At 42.7% G+C, this 14,945-nt stretch overlaps 1 protein-coding gene across 3 annotated transcripts in view; it reads left to right on the forward strand.

The window, feature by feature from the left end:
• The window catches only part of zzef1 (zinc finger, ZZ-type with EF hand domain 1), a 260,425-nt gene that overhangs the window by 154,270 nt on the left and 91,210 nt on the right, over positions 1 to 14,945 (forward strand). For all 3 annotated transcript variants that reach the window (XM_043718816.2, XM_043718818.2, XM_043718817.2), the window contains exons 33-37: positions 936 to 1,068; positions 1,471 to 1,609; positions 5,541 to 5,706; positions 7,123 to 7,385; positions 9,832 to 10,004. In XM_043718816.2, coding sequence (XP_043574751.2) covers positions 936 to 1,068; positions 1,471 to 1,609; positions 5,541 to 5,706; positions 7,123 to 7,385; positions 9,832 to 10,004 — 874 coding nt within the window. The remainder of the gene's footprint in view (positions 1 to 935; positions 1,069 to 1,470; positions 1,610 to 5,540; positions 5,707 to 7,122; positions 7,386 to 9,831; positions 10,005 to 14,945) is intronic.

Genomic DNA, 14,945 nt, shown 5'->3' on the forward strand with positions numbered 1-14,945 from the left:
GAAACGTGAGATTCAGCATATGTTGGGTTTGGGATCTTTTGGGGTTTGTGTAGGGTGGAACTCAGGAAGCCTGAGGAAACTGTTACTTTGGTTTCCAGAGAGAAAGTGCAGCATTTCAAATTGTTCATAGGGAGAGGCTGAATAGGCTGGGGCTGTTTTCTCTGGACCGTTGGAGGCTTGGGGGGTGACCTTAAGCAGAGTCCTAGAATAGAATCCCTAGAGTGTGGAAACAGGCCCTTCAGCCCAACAAGTCGACACTGACCCTCTGAAGAGTAACCCATCCAGATACATTCCCCTCCCCTATTATCCTACATTTACTCTGACTAATGCTCCTAACCTACACATCACTGAAAACTATGGGCAATTTAGCATGGCCAATCCACTTAACCTGCATGTCTTTGGATTATGGGAGGAAACCGGAGCACCAGGAGGAAACCCATGCAGACACAGGGAGAATGTGCGAACTCCACACAGGGAGAATGTGCGAACTCCACACAGGCAGGCACCTGAGGTTGGAATCGAACCTGGCGTTGTGAAACAGCATTGCTAACCACTGAGCCACCGTGCTGCCCCTTTTTATAAAATCATGAAGGGCATGGGTGGGTCCAAAACTAAAGGCATAGGCTTGAGATGAAAGGGGTAAAAACTGAAAAGGGATTTAAGGGGCAACTTTTTCCACAGAGGGTGGTGCGTGTATGGAATGAGCTGCCAGAGGAAGTAGTAATGCCTGGTACAATTACAGCATTTAAAAGGCATCTGGATGGGCATATGACTCGAAAGGGTTTGGAGGGATATGGGCCAAATGCTGGCAAATGGGACAACGTTTACATTGGATATTTGGTCAGCATGGACGAGTTGGACTGAAGGGTCTGTTTCCGTGCTGTACATCTCTGACTCTTATGACTCTAAGTGATTTGAGCCTTGTATTTGTTTAGCCAGTGGAGTGAAGAGGATGAGATTGCAGATTATGAGTGTAACAAAGAGTGGATGGAGGAATGTCAAGATGGAATACAGCTTCGGGTATGGTACGAGAGAATGTCTAATGCAACTGCTGAGGACAAAAGAAGGGTAAGTAAGATCAATGTATCCCTCAGCTTGCCTACTGTTTGTCACTGGCATGCCTCACTTCATATTTAACTGAGAGAAAAAAAAACTCTGGTTTATGAAAATTCTTTAATGTTGTGTTAAATATTTATTAAATGTGGGAATAGAATATACTGTCTAATGTGCTTTCTGTTTGAGTGGAGTAAAAATGACGTTTCTTTTCCAGAAAAAAACTTGGATACATTTTATGTGTTTTGACGACTTTTTTACCTTCTGTGCAGGATTATTCTGTGCACGTGCATTTTTTTCTCTATATCGTCTTTCTGCTTGACGCTAGCAGCTTCCACTGTTTCCGAAGGGGCCACCAATTATGTGAAAATGCCTGGAACACTCCAATGACCAATTTGTTTGTGTGTTTTGTGACAGATGCACATGTTTGTTGCACGTTACTGTGACTTGCTGAATGTGGAGATATCCTGTGACGGGTGTCATAAAATAGCCCCCTGGCATCGCTATCGGTGTCTGCAGTGTCCAGACATGGATCTCTGCAAAACATGTTTCCTTGGTAAGAACTTGATCCTAATGTAAGGAGAAAATTACTTGATTCGTGTCAGCTATCAGCCGAGACCTTGGATGGGCAGAGCTCGAACGTGTTACAGTTTGCTTTATTTAATGAGCACTGGGATTTAAAAGTTGTGGGAAATTAATTTTAAAGAGAACTCAATCTCTTATTTTAAAGTACTGCAGAAATAGTTTTGGTGTGGAAACTGAGCTGTTAACTTGGGTGACAGCAGAGTCAGTGGAGGAGGAGACTGCGCTGGCTGTTGAGCTTTCGGTCAGGCTGCGATTTGAGTATGTTAACTAGTTTCGGGTGCCAGTCCGGGAAGGAGGTGGCCGCACTGTGGATCTGGTTCAGAGCAGTGCCACGGTGAGTGGCCCTTCAAATCCTCGGAGATTGTGCTATGAAGAAAGGGCCGTAGGAACAGAGTCAGCTCTCTCTCAAATCAGATTGTGACTGATCTGTATCTCAATCCATGTCCCTTCGTATCCTTACCCAGCAAAGCTCTGTCAGTCTCAGTCAAATGGAGCTTTCAAAACTGTCTAGTTCCATGGTCTTTTCAGGGGTGAGTGTTTCAAATGTTAGCTAATCTTTGTATGAAAAGGTGCTTCCTGACATCCTTGTGAACAGCTGACCTCTAATTTTAAACTTTTGCTTTCTTGTTCTGAAGTATACAACCAGAACGAGTAGTATCTCAGTATTTATCTGATGAAATTCTTTAACCGTATCAAATATCCTGATTAGATTACCTTTCAGTCTTTAAAAAGCAAGACAATCAGTCAAGGAATGAAACAGCACTGGAATCCATTATCTCTGTGCTGGATTTTTGAAAGAGCTGTTTGATTAGTCCCCTTCTCTTTGTCTTGAGCCCAGAAAATCTTTCCTTTTCAGTATTCATTTTTCTTTTGGAAGTTATTATTGCATATGCTCCCTCCATCCTTTCAAGCAGAACATACCAGATTATAACAACTTGCTGCGTAAGGTGCTGTCTCTGGTTTTGTGCCAGTTCTCTTAAATCTGTATCCCTCCTGAACCTTCTGCCATGAGAAAACTGTTTCTCCTTATTTAGCCGACCTAAATCCTTCACAGTTTTGAACACTGCTATCAGCTTGCCCTTTAACCCACTCTGTTCTGAGGAGCATAGCCCCAGTTTCTTTAGTATCTCCACAAAGCTGATGTCTTTCACCTCTGGTTCCATTCTAACCTTCCTGCTCACCGTTAGCCACCATGCTTCAACCAGTCATTTCTAAAGGTTCAGAATAACTTCCTTGCTTGTGTGTTCCATGCCTCTTTTGAAATCCAAATCTTCTAATGCTGTTTTAGCAGCCTTCCCAACTTGAAAGAGTTATAATTCTACATCCTCAGATCTCTATTCTTACACTTTCAACTCCTGCCATTGAATTCATATTATCTCTCGTCATTCTTCTTACAGAAGTGAATCGTATAGCACATTAATCTGCAGTGCTTCTATCCATTTCACAACTGTCTCTCCTGGAATTTTTTCCAACCCTCCTCACTCTTTGCTCCATTTCTGAGATTCGCACCAGTTGCAGATACTGAAACTGCACCTTGGCCAAAGCCAGTAATGTATATGAAAGAAAACAGGAACACCAAAGCAACATGCTCCTTGAGTCTGGAAAACACCAATTCATAAATACTGTCTGTACGCAAACAGCCACTATCTCTTTAATCCAGTGGGTGTCAATGTTTCTAACTAGTCTGTAATCCTGAAACCCATTTGAAAGTCGTCTTGCCCTCATTTTCAGGACTGCATCTTTCTTCATTAGACTGCTGTATATAAGTGAAGAAAGTTCTTTGCACAAAACTCATGAAATCCTTTCCCTTCTTAATGGTATGTTCCCTCTCTATATTCAAATAATTGAAGTCCCTATTTGTACCACTTGAAAGATGTGAAACATTGTGATTGTTCTGAAGATTTTTCCCTCTGTCTCATTCTGTTATTTGCTGGCTTCTAATGTATATTCTGCAACAGTATAGCTCCACTGTCTGTCTTAAAACCTCACTATATCTTTTTTCAGTGCTGTGACATTATATTTTGTCTTTCTCTTTCTCTGCTTTTCCCAATGCTCCTGAATAGATACCAGGTTTATACAACCTTCAGCCCTAGGTTAGCCAGCCAGTACCTGGTTGAGGGGAAATGAGGAACATAAGACTTAGGAGCAGGTGACCTCTCTTTCCTGTACTCCAATGGAAAATATCCAGCTTTTCTTAAGATAGACCCTTCACCTCGGAATAAATCAAATGAACCTCCTTTGAATTATTTCTGAAGCAATGATGTCTTTTTCACACAGATATCAAAACTGTACACAGCACTTCAGATGTGGCCATGTATTGCTCAAGTAAAGACTTATTTCTATATTCCATCCCTCTTGCAATAACTGACAACATTTCACTTACCTCCTTGATAGTTTCCTATATCCATATACTAACCTTATGTGATCCATATGCTAGGACATCAGATTCCTATGTACCTCAGTTTTACAGTCTCCCCAGTTAAGTAATATGCTTCGTTTTGTGTTCCTCCTGCCAATGTGGACAAGTTCATATTTTCCATATTAAACTCCATCTGCAAAATAATTTGTCCATTGACTTAACCTGTCAATATTCCTTTGCCAATTCTCCACCCTTTTACTGCAACTTGATTTCGTAATTAATTTAGTATCACTTTAGCAACCACGTTTTCCATTATTTCATTCAAGTAGCAGAATATGTAGGAATGCTTTGGTAATAGAGATGATGTGGGGATGCCGGTGTTGGACTGGGATGGACAAAGCTAAAAATCGCACAACACCAGGTTCTAGTCTAACAGGTTTATTTGTAAGTACTAGCTTTCAGAGCGCTGCTCCTTCATCAGGTAGCTAGTGGGGCAGGACCTTTTGCTATAAATTCTATGTCTTACGATCCTACCCCATTTAGTTACCTGATGAAGGAGCAGCGTTCTGAAAGCTAGTGCTTCCAAATAAACCTGTTGAACTATAACGTGGTGTTGTAAGATTTTTAACCTGATAGTAGAGGACATATAGTAAGGGAGAATAAACACCGTTCTCTGCAGCCAAGAGTGAGAGTCCAGGAGGTTGTACTGTCATCCCAGTATCAGAGTTTGGGACATTTGTCTTAGACTGAAGAGAAATATTGTTGTGCACCTGGGTACCACCAGCAGAGATAGGGTTAGGAAAATGGCAATTATGAGCAGCTTGGGGCTAAATTTAAAAAGCACAACCTCAAAGGTAATAACCTCAGGAATGTGTGACTCTAAGATTGTGAGAGAGAATTAGAGGTTGGTTCATGGAGCACTGGTACCAGTACAGGGAAAAGTGGGAGCTGTATCATTAGGCTGGCCTTCACGTGATCAGTGTAATTTGGGAAATACCATCCTAGGTAATAGCTCAGGTTGCACAATCTGATTGTGTTTCTCCTGCTATCCAAATGATAGCAGGGACGTTGTGACATTTCCAGTGGTCGGTTTTCAGAAGCTGAAAGCTTGTATCCCGAAGATATGTAAGCTGATTTATGGAAGTTGTCCAGAGTACTAACTGGTGACAGCCTAAAAATGATTACTGTTGTATTGATGTATAGTCAGGGTCTTCAGCCCTGGAACTAGTTGAGGGTATCTTGCTCTGCACTGCATGGTGCTTTATCTAGTATTATCAAATATCCCCGAAACTGCAATGTACCATTCCTGTGCACGATTAACTTATTACGACATTTGGCTTTCTCAAAATGGTGTATTTGATGGACAAAATGTACTAGTGTTTACTTCAGGGTAATGTTAACAATTCCTGCGCAAAATGTTGGAAGTAGGTTTTACCAGGAGTTTCCTCAATATTAAATCGCTGCATTCTAGAGTGTTGTAACATTCCTGAAGGCTAACGGTGAATTGCGGCTGATTTGTTTTTGTGATGATTTTATTCTATAGGTGGAGTGATGCCTGAACATCACGAAGATTATCACAAAATGGTGAATATGGAGTATGCATGTGATCACTGCCAGGGGTTGATCATAGGCCGCAGGATCAACTGTAATGTATGTGATGACTTTGATCTGTGCTATGGATGCTATTCTGCGAAGAAATACCCTGACAGGTAACAGAGGACAGTAATGTAGAAGATGGAACTGCCATTTCCCATTTCTTCCTCTGGTATTAGCAGAGGCCTGCACTGGGAATAAAAACTAAACCATCAGCAATAAATTGCCTGAATATAGTACATTTTCATGGAAAGTTGTCAAATAAAGTTTGACATTGAGTCCTGGGTAGGGGGTATGAGATTATCTGAGCAAAAACTGATTGAAGAGGTACAATTGTAAAGAGGTCGCTAATGATGGAAAAGATGAATAGAGAATTAGTAGGGACTCCAGAGGCCAGGGTCCAGACAACTAAAAGCCATCACTGGCTTCAGGAGTGCTGAAATGGTCAGAATTGATTGAATGCAGAGATCTGGTTTCAGGGAGAGGTGGAGTTATGAGCAAAGTTGGAGGAGTTGAGAGAGATGGGGAGGGTTAAGGCCATGGAGAGGTTTGAAACCAAGGATGGGAGTTTTCCATTTGCCTTGTTTCCTTAACTGGGTGCCAGTGTAGGTGAGCGAGCTCAGAGGAGATGGGTGGCTGGGATTTAATGTGTGTCCAGATACAGCCAACAGAATTATGCCATTTCGTGGGGGCTGGAACGAGAGAGACCCATCAGGAGTATGTTGGAATGGGAGGGAAGAGGGGTTCAGCAATTGAAAGCTGATGCAGGGGTGGCACTGGGTGGTAATAAGGTGAAGGAAGTAGGCAGCCTTAATGAGGATGTGATTGTCTCATGTCATTTAAAGCAGACTTTTTAGGGGACTCTATAGATTTGTCATTGTCATTCCCACAACATTCCACACAGTTGCTACCATCTGTGCACTCTGTTGTAAACAGACGTGCCTACTTTAAAGCGCCCCATGGAGTTTCCAGTAAACTCACTGATTTATTTATTTCCCTCTGCCTCTGGTGTGGTGCCTAGGGTAAGATATGAATGAAAATATCTCACCATATGGCCGCCTGAGTAACTGCCAAAATCGTGCCCTTGAACATAGCTTCCAGCACATTTGACTTGGAGATCTTATTCTTCAATTACTTGACTAATTGACTTTCTGGGTAATGTTTCCAACTGTTTTGAGCATAAGTTTCACCATAAGGTTTCCCTCCCTCTGGTGCACCCTCGCATATATTGGTCAGCGTGTAACTTGAACTCAGCAGATTAAACTGCTTGTAGTTGGATTATGTTGGCTCACTCAGTTTCATCCCCAGTAAAGGTGTTCCTTATTTCTATACGGTTTCTCTTATGTTGCAGTTGTTTCCGTGAAATTAACTAAGCTGGTGAGGGAGAGTACTATCAAAAGCTACTTCAATTGAAATTCAGCTGTCAATTGCACTGTGTTCCTTCATTGTACTATTTTAACTGTGTTAAGTTGTGTGGTGAATTGTATTGCACTAAGACAGGTACCAAGTTTCTCTATTTTTAATTCTTGCAGTCACTTGCCAACACACAGCATTACAGTGTTTCCCATGGTGACGATTCGGATCAGTGACCGCCACCGTCTCATACAGCCATATATCCACAACTATACCTGGCTGCTGTTCAGTGCACTGGCCCTCTACACAGCTGATATTGTAACAGAACCAAACCCTGCCGAAGAGGAGTTGGACTCAGATGTACGCAAACATGCTGCAGCACTGGAGGCTCACTGCACAGAGCTCATCACCGAATATCTACTCAAAGCACATCAAGGCAAAAGTTAGTCATGTGCAAGACACGCATTCCTTAATTCAATTATAGATGTACACAGTGGTTGGCTAAAGCAATCATGGATTTTAAATTTTTTGTTTTAACCTTTATGTTTATCCTTCTACTATATTGGCCTTCTGCCTCTGTTGTGCATTTGAATTCAACTCAGATTAAGGGGAGTGAAATATCCCCTCCCTCCTCTTCCAGGGCCCTCTGAGAAATAATTTTGAACAGTTCACCAAAGAAATGACATCAGCATTTTGACCTCAGACCCTTTGCCAGTCTTCAACCAGTCACTTGGGCCTGTGAGCCTTTCCTGCAAGTTATCTTCTAATTGAGCATTGAATTATCATTCCTGTTTTGAAATGTATAGATTTTGTTTGTTTGATCAGCTGGGGAAGTGGGCCACGAAATGGCAAATGGAGTTCAATGTAGATAAGTGTAAGGTCTTGCATTTTGGAAAGTCAAAACAAGGTAGGAGTTTCATGATGAATGGTGGGGACTTGAGTGTAGTGGAACAGAGGGATCTTGAAGTTCAGGTGCACAGTTCTTTGAAAGTGGAGTCACAGGTAGACAGGGCAGTGAAGAAAGCTTTTGGCACACTGGCCTTCATCAGTCAGGGTATTGAGTATAAAAGTTGGGGAGTTGTGCAGGATGTTGGTGAGGTTGTACTTGGAGTATTGTTTTCAGTTTTGGTCACCTTGCTACAGGAATGATGTGATTAAACTGGAAAGAGTGCAGAAGAAATTTACAAGGATGTTGTCAGGACTCAGCAGTCTGAGTTGCAGGGAGAGGTTGGACAAGCTAGGACTTTTTTCTTTAGAGCGTAGGAAACTGAAGGGGGATCTTATAGCAGTGTATAAGATCCGGAGAGGCATAGATAGGGTGAATGCACTCAGTCTTTTTCCCAGGGTTGGAGAATCAAGGACTAGAGGGCATCAGTTGAAGGTTCCAGGGGAAAGAATAAAAGGGAACTTGAGGGACCTCTTTTTTTTTTTTTACACAGAGGTACGCATATGGAATGAGCTGCCAGTGGAGGTGGTTGAGGCAGGTACATTAACAACATTTAAAAGGCAATTGGAGAAATACATGGATAAGAAAGGGTTAGAAGGATATGGGCCAAGTGCAGGGACATGGGGTTAGTGTGGATGGACATTTTGGTCAGCGTGGACCAGTCTAGGCCAAAAGGCCTGTCTCCGTGCTGTAGGACTCTGAGACTCTAAAGGCTCATGTCTTACATGGTGGGGAAGATGGTACTTATAACCTTGAGGAAGAGCAAAATATTGTTCAGTTGGGAGCTCTTTAAAATATTGTCAGTTCAGCTGCTGGGTCACGTTATGACCTACCTCCAGCGTAGCTGGGGGTTGAGCTTGATCTTCTGGATGAGAGTTAGGGACGCTGTCACTGTGCTGTATGACCTCTTGGGGAACCCTCTATACCAACGCTGGGCAGGAAATGTGTGCTGTTTGCTGACACTGCTTCATGAGCAGCAGCCTTCCGCTGTCCTTGAAAGGGAGTGGCTTGTGTTGAGAGTTATTCTGCAATTCGGTCTGTGCTGGTAGTCATCTCAGGCAAAAGGTCAGTTCTGTACGTCTCAGTGATGGAGTTCAGCATGGTGATCAGGTTGATATTCTAGTGCTGCACTGAGGGAGTGTTGTGTTGCTCAGGTGGTGTCTTTCTGATGGAAGTACAGTCGCTCAGTCAGATTGAGGAGATAGAAAAGATACAGGTGCTTCCCAGAAGAAGGTAGAAATGATAACCAGATGGAATAGCCACTCATCGAAACAGAACATATGAGCAGGAGTAGGCCGTCAGGCCCTCTGAGCCTGCTCTCCCATTCAATATGATCATGGCTGATCACCCAACTCAACACCTTACTCCTACATCTTTTGATCTCTAACTCTAAGACCCATATCTAACTCCAATTATATATCTCTATCTCCAATAAATCCAATAAGGATTTCAGTAGAGAATGGTTAGAATGTAGAGCTTGTCACCAAATGTAGAAGTTGAGGCAAAAGGTATGAATGAATTTAAGTGAATCTGGATAAACGCACAGGGAGAAAAGAATAGAGGGCTGTATGCTATGGTTAGAGGAAATAAGGTGGGGGAGGCTTGGGTGTCGTGTTAATACTGGCATAGACCTGTTGGGTCAGATGACCTGTTTAAGTGCTATATTGTGTAATTCTATGCAGTAATGGTCTGGAAATATAGCACGCTAAAGAGCATCAGTGGCATGTGAAGGTAAGTGAATGTTTAAATCACAGCTTTTAAGACTTCATTTTCAAGGGAAGATATTCTTTGGAACATTAAGTCCTGTGAAGAACATCCATATGTCAAATTGTCCATTTTACAAATACTGACTGACCTATGTGCTTCCAGTATATACAGTATTTATCTTTTTTTCTTTAAAATAAAGGTAATAATGATGATTGCTAAATTTGTTTTGGTCCAGATCTAAAGAATTCTGCAGTGCTTTCTTTGCTGTCCAACGTGTCAGCTGAAAGTGAGAAGAATGTAACTGGTACTTCAACAGACACTGGTGAACCGATGCTTTCCACAACTGAATGTAGCATCAGTAGCCAGCAGCAAGCTCAGTCTCAATCCTCTGACCTGGATTCATCAAATGTAAATAATTAACTTACTTTTGTCATTTGTTTCAGTTAGATAAGCTTTGTACAAAATTTCTACATGCTAGAACTAAACTGCTGAAACTAAACTTTCTGAAACTAGTTCAGACTGATCTGATGAAAATCCCTTCATCTTCTGTTCAGGGCTTTCGGTGGAACGGCTGTGGGATCTTTCATTAAAAGATACAGATTGATGAGCCATAGCCTTCTGTAGTTTGTGGTGGTTAGGCAGTGCTGTGGAGAGCATAAGCTAGTTACTGCGGCTAGCTCACTGATGCAGTTCTGCAGATGTGGTTCATGCAATATTCAGGTAGCCTGGTAGGAGCTCTGGACGGACTGTGCTCTGAAGCTGTATTTGATAACTCTTACTGGGTTTAAAGAAGAAAAGCAACAGTGCAGATTTCACAGCCAGCAGATGTGATGGCACCTGCTGCTGCCAAGATCTAGAGGTCTGTGTGGTATATAAATCCCTATCCCTAATGTTACTTTGATTCCAACATCAGCTCCTGGTGTCTTCAGCATCTTGCAACGGTGATGCTGTCAAGCAAGGTTACAGTCAATTACAGTGAAGAATTCTCATGAGTTGGGATATCTGGTCGGCACGGACAGGTTGGACCGAAGGGTCTATTTCCATGCTGTACATCTCTATGACAGCAAACCAGGAAGTAAAAAACTTGGATGATTTTTCATCTTGCAATCGATTTTTAGGTGGCAAAATAAAGATTGAGATATGCACGTGAACTTGAGGTATAAGCTAAAATACTGTAAACTTTAAAAAAAAACAAGCCGTTACCAGATGTGGCATCGATTATAAGAACAGGGTGGTCATGTTGGAACTGTATCGACCTTTGGTTAAGCCACAGCTGGAGTACTGTATGTGGTGCTGTCATCAAACTATAGGAAGGACGTGATTTCACTGTAAAGGATGTAGAGGAGATTCACCAGAATATTGCCTGGGATGGAGCATTTCGGCAATAGAGTCTTGATAAGCTTGAATTGTCATCTTTGGAGCGGAGAAGGTTGAAGGGGGACCTGATAGAGGTGTCTAAGATTATGATAGGCATGGTCAAAGTAAACAGGGAGCAGCTGTTTCCTTAGTCGAAGGTTAATAATAAAGACGTTTAATTTTAAAGTGAAAGGGGATTTGAGGAAAGTCTTTGTCACTCAGAGGATGGTGAGTATCTGGGATGTACCGCCTGGGAAGGTAGTTGAGATGGGCAACCTCACAATGCTTAAAATGTACTTGGATGAGCACTTCAAGTGTTTGGGAGACACGGTGGCTCAGTGGTTAGCACTGCTGCCTCACAGCACCAGGGACCCGGGTTCGATTCCAGCCTCGGGTGACTGTCTGTGGGGAGTTTGCACATTCTCTCTGTGCACCAGTTTCCTCCAACAATCCAAAGATGTGTAGGTTAGGTGGATTGGCCGTGCTAAATTGCCCATAGTCTTCAAGGGTGTGTAGGTTAGGTGCATTTTACAAGAGTAAATATAGGATAATAGGTTAGGTGGATCTGGATGGGTTACTCGTCGGAGGGTCGGTGTGGTCTTGTTGGGCCGAAGAGCCTATTTCCACACTGTAGGGATTCTATGGTATAATATTTGAGGCTGGAGTGTGGGATCAGTGCAGAAAGTAGTGGATTTGTAGCAGACAGACTTGATGGGCTGAAGAACCTCCTCTTACTGTATAATGCTATGGTTCTAGTCAGAGTCATACAGCATTGAACAGACTCTTAGGCCCCAACCAGTCCAAGCCAACCATGTTCCCAAACTAAACTCGTTCCACGTGGCTGTATTTGGCACATCGCCCTCTAAAGCTTTCCTATTCATGAATATATCCAAATGCCTTGTAAACATTGTAATTGAACCCACATCCACCACTTCCCTTGGAGGTTCATTCTACACACGAGCCACTCACTGTGTAAAACGTGTTACCCTTCATGTCATAGAGTGATAGACATGTACAACATGGAAACAGATCCTTTGATCCAACTCATTCATGCCGACTAGATATTCTAAATTAACCTCATCCCATTTGCCAGTATTTGACTCATATTGCTTTAAACCCTTCCTATTCATCTACCCATCCAGTTGCCTTTTAAACATCGGAATTGTACCAGCCTCCTTCACTACTTCTGGCAGCTCATTCCATACACGCACCACCCTGTGTGAGAAACACTTGCCCCTCAGGAGTCTCTTAAATTTCCCCCCCCCCCCTCACCTTAAACCTATGCCCTGTATCGGACTCCCCCACCCTGGGGATAAGACCTTGGCTGTTCACCCTATCCATGCCCCTGATGATTTTATAAAATTCAATAAGGTCACCCCTCAGCCTCCAATGCTCCAGGGAAAATAGCCCCAGTCTTCTCAGCTCCCCCCCCCCCACCATAGCTCAAACCCTCAATCCTGGCAACATCCTTGTAACTCGTTCTGAACCCTTTCACAACATTCTTCCGATAGCAGGGAGACCAGAATTGACACAGTATTCCTTTTTGAATCTTTCTTTTCTCATGTTTCTCCAAAAGGTTTTTGGAGTCAAGTTGTTCAAGATTTTTTGTTTTAATGACCCTAGCAATGCAAAGTTTTTTGGGGCTTTCGCACAGTGACTGATAGTGTAAAAGTGTAGATTTATCATAACTCATATGGACTGCGGTGGTTCAAGAAGGCAATTAGAGATGGCAAGAAATGCCGACACAGCCAGCCGCACCTACACCTCAGGAGTGAATTTAGAAAAAAAAAGGAAATTTCTATTTTTGAGGAGCTTAACAATATATAACCTGTGGGGAGGGCAGGGAACCACTAATGGTGGCATGCTGATTTCCATGTTTAACTGCTCATGTGCACACACCAACACTAGAGGTTGGCACAGGATTCCCATTTCCTTGCTTTGCCGAACTAGAGGTTGCTGTCAGTTTCATAGTTCTAATGGGTTTTAACTAGCTGATCATAACCAGAGAGTTATTGCATTGATGATATAATATAAATATAAAGCAAAATGATGCTGGAAATCTGAAACAAAAGCAGACATTTCTGGACAAACTCATGGCAAGGAAAGCCAAGTTAATATTTTGAGTCCAGTGACTTCCTATCAACAATCCCTTTGCCTTCCCCTCTTCCTCCTTCAACCTTTCCCCAACTTCTTCCTCTCTCTTCCCCCCCCCCCCCCCTTCTCCGTTTCCCTCTCCCGACTCAACTAACTCTTCTTTCTGTCCCACTCTTGAAATCAAGATAAATACAACTTTTTCCCAGATGCTATCATTTCCGAAACCCAAAACATTAACTCTGATTTCTCTAACAAACACTGCCAGACCTGCTGAATTTCTTCAACTTCTGCAAACATTGCAGCGACTTCCCTTTCCGCTCCTGCACTGTTACTTCTGGTTTCCCCGAAATATCCATCCTTGCCTTCCTCCTCCTTTCTTATCCGCAAGCTGTCCGTTGGCAGTGTCTTGGAAAACCATAGTCATTTTCTCATTTGTTGACAACACTAAATTCTGCCAGCTCTCCTGATCCCTCCATTCTCTCCAAATTATCCTATTTCATATCTGATATCTTGTCCTGATTGGCCAGAAACATCGTCCAAGTATTAATAAGTCAGAAGTCCCTGTCCCTATTAAAAACTTCAGTTTTAGTGTGGCTGTGCAGAGGGATATTGGAATCCATGTACACAGAGCCCTGAAAGTTGCCATCCAGGTTGATAATGCTGTTAAGAAGGCATACGGTGTGTTAGGATTCGTTGGTAGAGGGATTGAGTCCCGGAGCCGCAATATCATGCTGCAACTATACAAAAAGCTAGTGCGGGTGCACTTGGAATATTGTGTACAGTTCTGGTTGCCATATTTCGGGAAGGATGTGGAAGCATTGGAAAAGGTGCAGAGGAGATTTACCAGGTTGTTGCCTGGTCTGGAGGGAAGGTCTTATGAGAGACTTGGAAAGAAGAAGGCTGAGGGGATTTGAAAGAGATAAGGTAGACAGTGAAAGTCTTTTTCCTAGGATGATGACATCAGCTTGTACGAGGGGCATAACTACAAATTGAGGGGTAATAGATTTAAGACAGATGTCCGAGGCAGGTTCCTTACTCAGAGAGTGGTAAAGGAGTGGAATGCCCTACCTGCCTATGTAGTTAACTCCGAGGGGGATTTAAACAATCCTCAGATAAGCACATGGATGATGATGGGATAGTGTAGGGAGACGAGCTGAGAACAGTTCACAGGTTGGCGCAACATCGAGGGCCGAAGGACCTGTTCTGCGCTGTATTGTTCTATGTTCTTTGCCAGAGATTCCATTCCTCTCTGGCAACTATTTGAGATGAAGTCAGACTGTTCACAACTTGTGTTGGATTTGATTTCAAACTAAGCTTCCTACCACATTTTAACTCTCACCTAAGATAGATTGTTTCCAATTCTGTAACATCACCTGACTACCCTTGTCTCACTTCCTGCTGCTGAAACCCTCATCTTCTGGTTTGGCTGTTTCCCGACCATTCTCCGTAAACTTGGAGTCATTCAAAACTCTGCCACTGTCCTCACCCTCAGTGTCCCACTTTCCCATGGCCCCAGTGTCTGTTGATCCATGTTAGCACTCAATCGAGCAAATTTCATTTTGAAATTATTATCCTGACTTTCAAGTCTTGTCATCCCTAATTCACCAATCTCCTCCAACCTTACAGCCTCCCAAGCACTCTGTCCACTTATTCCAAACTGCTCTTCATTCCTGTGCTTGACCACTTCACCAGTGGTGGCTGAGGCAAACTGCCTAGGCCTTAAACTTTGGAATACAATCCTTAGACTATTCTGCCTCTTTGCTGCTTTAAGACACTTCAAGCCTGCCTCTTTGATCAGACTTTCAAATATTTGACCTAATATCTTTTTCAGTGGTACAGTGTAAAGCTGTTTTTGATCATTTGCTAATGAACAGCTTTGGGATGTTTAATTGTATGAAA

Source organism: Chiloscyllium plagiosum, unplaced genomic scaffold, assembly GCF_037043375.1.
Source record: "Chiloscyllium plagiosum isolate Xiang-an unplaced genomic scaffold, Cpla_swu_hap1 HiC_scaffold_31, whole genome shotgun sequence".
Lineage (NCBI taxonomy): Eukaryota > Metazoa > Chordata > Chondrichthyes > Orectolobiformes > Hemiscylliidae > Chiloscyllium > Chiloscyllium plagiosum.